This window comes from Penaeus japonicus, unplaced genomic scaffold, assembly GCF_977035675.1.
Source record: "Penaeus japonicus unplaced genomic scaffold, GWHDUDI00000001_assembly GWHDUDI00000040, whole genome shotgun sequence".
Lineage (NCBI taxonomy): Eukaryota > Metazoa > Arthropoda > Malacostraca > Decapoda > Penaeidae > Penaeus > Penaeus japonicus.
The window spans coordinates 16,914,753-16,922,252 of record NW_028234442.1 but is presented as its reverse complement, the minus strand read 5'-3'; the positions used below and the strand labels follow the sequence as shown (position 1 = coordinate 16,922,252).

Below are 7,500 nucleotides of genomic sequence, written 5' to 3'. Positions count from 1 at the left end.
TGCAACAATTCCTCTAAACCCTGTGCCAACACTTCCGACACTCCCTCAGCTCCCCTTGCAACAGTTCCTCTAAACCCTGTGCCAACACTTGCAACACCCCCTCATCTCCCCTTGCAACAATTCCTCTAAACCCTGTGCCAACACTTGCAACACTCCCTCATCTCCCCTTGCAACAATTCCTCTAAACCCTGTGCCAACACTTCCGACACTCCCTCAGCTCCCCTTGCAACAATTCCTCTAAACCCTGTGCCAACACTTGCAACACCCCCTCATCTCCCCTTGCAACAATTCCTCTAAACCCTGTGCCAACACTTGCAACACCCCCTCATCTCCCCTTGCAACAATTCCTCTAAACCCTGTGCCAACACTTGCAACACTCCCTCAGCTCCCCTTGCAACAATTCCTCTAAACCCTGTGCCAACACTTCCGACACCCCCTCATCTCCCCTTGCAACAATTCCTCCAAACCCTGTGCCAACACTTGCAACACTCCCTCATCTCCCCTTGCAACAATTCCTCTAAACCCTGTGCCAACACTTGCAACAATTCCTCTAAACCCTGTGCCAACACTTGCAACACCCCCTCATCTCCCCTTGCAACAATTCCTCTAAACCCTGTGCCAACACTTCCGACACACCCTCATCTCCCCTTGCAACAATTCCTCTAAACCCTGTGCCAACACTCCCTCATCTCCCCTTGCAACAATTCCTCTAAACCCTGTGCCAACACTTGCAACACTCCCTCATCTCCCCTTGCAACAATTCCTCCAAACCCTGTGCCAACACTTGCAACACTCCCTCATCTCCCCTTGCAACAATTCCTCTAAACCCTGTGCCAACACTTGCAACACCCCCTCATCTCCCCTTGCAACAATTCCTCTAAACCGTGTGCCAACACTTGCAACACCCCTCATCTCCCCTTGCAACAATTCCTCTAAACCCTGTGTCAACACTTGCAACACCCCCTCATCTCCCCTTGCAACAATTCCTCTAAACCCTGTGCCAACACTTCCGACACCCTCTCATCTCCCCTTGCAACAATTCCTCTAAACCCTGTGCCAACACTCCCTCATCTTCCCTTGCAACAATTCCTATAAACCGTGTGCCAACACTTGCAACACCCCCTCATCTCCCCTTGCAACAATTCCTCCAAACCCTGTGCCAACACTTGCAACACTCCCTCATCTCCCCTTGCAACAATTCCTCTAAACCCTGTGCCAACACTTGCAACATCCCCTTGCAACAATTCCTCTAAACCGTGTGCCAACACTTGCAACACTCCCTCATCTCCCCTTGCAACAATTCCTCTAAACCCTGTGCCAACACTTGCAACACTCCCTCATCTTCCCTTGCAACAATTCCTCCAAACCCTGTGCTAACACTTGCAACACTCCCTCATCTCCCCTTGCAACAATTCCTCCAAACCCTGTGCCAACACTTCCGACACTCACTCAGCTCCCCTTGCAACAATTCCTCCAAACCCTGTGCCAACACTCCCTCATCTTCCCTTGCAACAATTCCTCCAAACCCTGTGCCAACACTTGCAACACTCCCTCATCTCCCCTTGCAACAATTCCTCCAAACCCTGTGCCAACACTTCCGACACCCCCTCATCTCCCCTTGCAACAATTCCTCCAAACCCTGTGCCAACACTTCCGACACTCCTTGAGCTCCCCTTGCAACAAAGTCTCAACCCTTTCCCCCGAGGCCTCGACTCCATGACGTGGACTTGGATTCACAAGAAGATCGTCAACGACATGTGCTCCGTGACCTTCACCGTGAGGTCGTCGGACGCCCTGCGTTTAAAACTTGGCAGTTACGAAGACTGGCGCGCTGCCATCACTAACTATTACTTCAGTGAGTGCCAGTGTTTGGTTCCAGTTTGATTTTTTTGTTTTTTCCTTTCTGGTAGTTTTGTTTGGTTTGGTTTTATTTGCTTTTATTTTGTTTTGCTTGGTCTTGTTTGATTTTATTTCGGCTTGTTTTGTTTTGTCTTGTTTATTTTATTTTCATTTTTTTTTATAATACAGCTTTTTTAGTATAGTGTCAATTATCTTTACTGTCAGATCTATTTTCTTGTCTGCTAATGCAACCTGTTCATCTCTCTTTAGTTCAGTTTTTTTTTCCTTGTTGGTAATATAGTTATATAGTTGTTCGTGTCTTCATCCAAATGCTATGTTGTTTTTTTCCTGTCTCTTTGGACTCAATTTTAATTTCCTCTCTGCTAATGTAACCTGATTTGTTTAGTTGCTAATTTCGTTTCCCTTTTTGGCAATGGAATTTCTCTTTCTTTGGTGTTAAGTTTTGTTTTTCATTTAGTTCCAATTTCCTATTCTTCATTTTTTTACCCAATTTTGCTATTTTTAATTTGGCTAAGCGAATTTTTCCCTCTGTTTGGTCCGTTTCCATTCCTTTCAGACAATCTGATTTCTCTTTTTTTCCGTTTCAATTTTGTGTTCTTTTCCAACCATGTAATTCGCTTTAATTCCAGCTTGCTTTCTTTTCTGGTAATGTCATTTCTTTTTCATTTTATGAGGTTTGGTGTCATATGCTGTTTCCTACTATGTTGTTTTTCGTCGTAAGCAGGAATCAACATACTTTTTTTTCTTCTTCATATTTTGCATGTTTTAGCTCATTGTGAAATGATTGAGATATATTGTTTGAATATATAACTATAACATATGTATCTATGAGAATACATAGCTATACCATATGTATCCATAAGTAGGTTTTATATGTGTGTGAGTATGTGTATGTGTTATTCTAGGCTCAAAGAAATGTAGGTTTCCATACTATCTAGTGGCATTAAACATAATCTAATATCTATAGCCCATACCCCTTACATGATGATAACAAAATCAAGCTCTAATGCTAACATTTTCCCCTGTTGCAAAACCCACGATTGCAGTTCTGGGAGGCTGGAGCAACACAGAGTCTATACTGAAAAATCGCGGAACCCAGGTAGTGACAGCCTCAACGCCTCAGCTGATGACTAACGATTTTCAAAATTTTACCCTTCACTGGTGCAATGGCCAAATCAGGTATGAACAGCAATGCCTCATGAATGATTTCTGCCGTCAAAGTGTGATCTAATTCTGATAGTAAAAATGATCACATGAACCTGAAACTACCAATCCACGTGTACAACTAACTGCAATCTAGATATGCAATCTTATACTAATCAACCGGGATCTAAATCCACTTCATTCTGCTAATATAAGAATTGATCTCTCATACGCAATTCCAGGGTGCGCTTACAAGGCGGACACGACTTCATTTCCTGGGACGACCCTTCTCCCTTCGTAGTCAGAACCATTGGCTTCCACATACCATCGCATGACAACTCTCACCTGTTCTTCCCGCATAACCTCGTCGACCCTTATTTTCCCACCAGTGTTGAGACCGGGAGTTAGTGCTTGTTCTAATGTTATGGCTCAAGTTGCTGAGTCTCTTCTATAAGCATTGTTTTATTTCCATATTCATGTTGAAGTGTTTTGTTTATGGATGGGTGGTTCTTCATGCTCAGGGCACTGAGGAGTGATGGTGATCCAGTATAGTGTTTATGTTAAGTGCTTGCATGCCTTCTCGCTTACAACTATCATGGCCGGCTGACCTGCTGAAATAATGGTACCTCCCCTGACAGCACAAAGCCTCTCCATTATCAAGACTTCTGCAGTGCCTCCTCGTGGCCACCCTTGGTCAACTGGACACCTTGTGGACCTTGGTAAAACGTAGGGGATTTCAAAGCAGCAGGTGTCCCTAGAGGTGTTGCTTGTAGTCACTCCCAGGCTTAGTAGTAACTCAACCCCCTTGAGTCAATGGTTGACTTTGGGGAGGCAGTCCTTGCCAGTCTGTCTTCCCGAGAGACTGACCGGCATCAAGCTAAAAACGTGGATATGCTGGGGGATGCAGGAGTCAACTCCATTCCTATGTGATAAGATAAGCAGGCTACAGGCCCTTCAGGGAGGATGACAACTGGGCCATGGTCGGGTGGCCAGAAACCAAGCAAAGCCCTCAGGAACCCTGCATGGGGCGAGGCTTGGATGAGTGGCAGAAGTGGCACCCTTCCCGAGTTTAAACTCGGACGGGCTGTCCAGGGGATTGATGGTGGAGGTTGCTTCCTTCTCTGCTTGATCAATGAGGATGCCTACACCTACTACTGGACCGGCCGCATCAACAGTCACCATCTCCAAGGAGTAGCCCTAGTAATCTCCAATAGACTCCCGCCTTTGGTAGTAGAGGTAACTCCAGTTGGTAAGTGGATAATGAAGCACTCATGTGGCTACTTGTCTTTTAATGCCTTGATTTGGAAGATCTGTTCTTCGCCAAACTCGCTTCTGTGGCTGATAGCTGTCGTTGGCGAGATATCCATGTTGTTGTGGTTGCCTTTAGACTAACAGCGAGAAGTGTTTGCTCCTTCCAGAGGTCCCAGAGATTGAGGGTCACTGGTTTCCACTTTTGAAAATGCCTGTGGCAAAAACATTGAAGTCATACAGTCTTACATACTTTGGTAGTCTAGTCCATGACTCTGGGCTGTCAGACCAAGAAGTCAACAGAAAATTGGCCTGGCAGCAGAGGCCATGAACTAGCTTGACAAGAATATTTAGAGATACCAATATCTATGCAGAAGGACCAAGGTACGTGTTTTTAAGGCCCTGACGGTGCCAGTCCTACTACATGGCAGCAAAACTTTATCCTATGCCTTAGAATCACCTCTTGTAGCCGGTCTTAGATCACATGCTAGATGCTAGATCACAGGGTATAATAAGCAGGACACGTATCCAACGAATGAATGGACTGTGAGACTGGCATAGGACCTGCTACTGAAGTCCCTGAGTGCAATCCTGCCCACCAGGTTGTCTCCACTAAAGACAGGTTGGATGAGGAAGCCGAGGAAGTAGTGGCTTTAGTGAATTGATCAAGCCTGTCGCAAGGAAGTAGAAATGTTCCCCTACCTGGCAGCTCGGACAGAGGGATTCTCATGGCAGGAAGTGGAGCGTATATGTGGTGATGCATCCTTCTTGGTGCCGGCTCCTCTGGTGTGATTTGATTTTGTAATGCTATCTTTTAACTATAAGCGTAATCTCTGAAATTAAATGATGGGGCTGCTTCTTTTCGAAAGGACTTATTTTTTTTTTTTCACATTAATCTAATTTGGCTGCATTTTCTCAGGCAAAAACATCGGACCAATTTGCTTCTGACGAATCTCTTTTCTCTACACAGCTATAAGGACGAACGGGCACCACTGGCATCAATGCAAGATTATGCCCGACGCGAGCCACGTCAGTAAAATCAAATTCAGATTTGAGTGTAAGGCGGTTAAGGACTGCAAGGTGCTCTTTGGCTACAGGACAACTCATAGCCATCAGTACCAGATCGTTTTTGGTGCCAACTACAACGCGAACACGCAACTCTTCAACGGCCTCACGGAATCCTGGGTAGTAGTGGTAAACACCCCGAACGTTGTGAGTGGCTCAGAGTTTCGCCGGTTCTGGATAGACATCGACGGACCAAGTATCAGGTAAAGATCCCGTAGCTGTTTGGACACGACGTAACCCTTTTCAGTCTCTTTGTCTCTACAATACAAACGATACTAACTGACTGATACTGACGACCGGCTGCCCCTTACTGCCCCAACAGCATCGGGGAAGGAGACGACACCTCCACGCCCCTCATCTCCTACACGGACACCGTGGAGACTACCCGCACCTTCACCCACATCAGCATCGCCACCTGCTGCGACGACTACGGCTACTGGAAGGTCCACTCGCACCCACAGTTCCACGAGTATCCCAATGGCGCTTATGTGATCTAAGGCTACTCGCAGTCGAAGGCTTCACTGAGTTTTAGTTTGTTGATGTGAATATATAGATACATACATATATACATATACATATATATATGTATAAACATAAATGTGTGTGCATGTGTGTGTATACGTGTTTATAAATACATCTAGGTGTGCGTGTATGAGTGTACGTATGTATGTATGTATATATATCTATATAAAAAACATATGCATACTTTAACAAAATAAGCACTATCATGTAAGTTTGCCCTAATATATGATATACCATGTATAGTTTTTGCGTGAATTTGTCTAGTGCCAGCGATGATTTCTTGCTTGCACAATGCAAATTGCAGATCGACAGGCAGGCACCAGGTATTCAGAACCGAATTTGTTTAACTTCACCCCATCCAATAATTTATAAAGGGTCAAAGAATCACTTAAAGAATTAAAACATTTAATGAACATTTTAACAGGGTGATTGAACCGAGTTATTGAACTTATATAGTGACAAATCTTTGAATGAACAAACCTACGCCGTCGACTAGCTCCTAGTTGTGGCGTCATCATCATCAGCCGTATTCTAAGTCCCTAGCGCGAAGAGCACATGACATGAACATTCCGCGTTTGGTATTCTAGAAGCACGTGTTCGTGGTAAAAGCGTGGCAAAGTCGTGGAAAGTATTGGAACAATTGTGGAAACCGTAACAGGGGGGTGGGCTTATCACGATAGATACACGGGTGAAAAAGAACATATTGTTACTGTACTCTTTCTTACTAATACGTCATATTAGCATACTACATTGGAAAGTAATATCTATATTGGATATATTAGGCATCATTGTCCTAGACTTGGATTACAAACCCTTTTAGGAAAACATGGATTCTCTACTGATTTTGAGTTTGTTTACCTTTTGGCGTACTTTTCGAAGGAGAGTGAAGTTAAATGAATGGTAAAAGTAGTCAGGAACGTAAAGTTAAAGTATATAATTATATGAAAGATGTATACATTAAATCTATATGTATTATACATCAAATATACGCAAATATGTGCAGTATATACACGTAAAATAAGGAAGATCTATACATAAACCCACGATCCCTCTCATCCCGTTTGTTTTGATGGAGCGTAGAGTGAATTACCAACCGCGCGTTCGAGAAATGGCTGTCAATTCTTTAACTACGAACAAGTAAAACGACTGATTCATAAAAAAATTGAACCATCTTTTATTAGCACTACCTATGATTGTAGTTTCTCTTATGAATTTGTCGTTTGGACAGTGCCATTCATCCGAAACATTAATTTTCGAACGGTTGGTAAACCTGAAGCAGCTAACACAGACGTGCCACGCTTTTGCGTTCGAATACCTTGCCAATGGGCAAGGTTGGATTTTCTTATAATATAGAATGTGTCGTGTATTTTTATATATATATTTATTTATTTATTCATTTTTTTATTTTTAGAAATGGATCTATTTGTTCTTTGAAGAGTTGGCAGATGTTGAAGAAGAGAATCCTTTGGTCTGAACTGTCCTGTTGTCACCAGTGTATACTTATTTATGCATGAACACTTTGTATGTCGATGGCAGTGGCTAGATTTGTATTGATTATCACTATCATTATTATGTTCCTTGTTGTTTTTAGCATATCATTAGTATGATAATAATGATGATAATGATTATAGAATGTGATGATGATGTTAGGTCATATCAATG

General features: G+C 43.4%; 1 protein-coding gene across 1 annotated transcript in view; it reads left to right on the top strand.

Moving 5' to 3' along the window:
• Nucleotides 1-7,500, top strand: part of LOC122249779 (uncharacterized) — a 10,734-nt gene that overhangs the window by 1,256 nt on the left and 1,978 nt on the right. Inside the window, exons 2-6 of the mRNA XM_043010900.2 lie at nt 1,706-1,855; nt 2,907-3,039; nt 3,246-3,406; nt 5,222-5,519; nt 5,639-7,500. The exon at nt 5,639-7,500 is cut by the window's right edge and continues 1,978 nt beyond it. Coding sequence (XP_042866834.2) covers nt 1,706-1,855; nt 2,907-3,039; nt 3,246-3,406; nt 5,222-5,519; nt 5,639-5,813 — 917 coding nt within the window. The 3' untranslated portion in view covers nt 5,814-7,500. The remainder of the gene's footprint in view (nt 1-1,705; nt 1,856-2,906; nt 3,040-3,245; nt 3,407-5,221; nt 5,520-5,638) is intronic.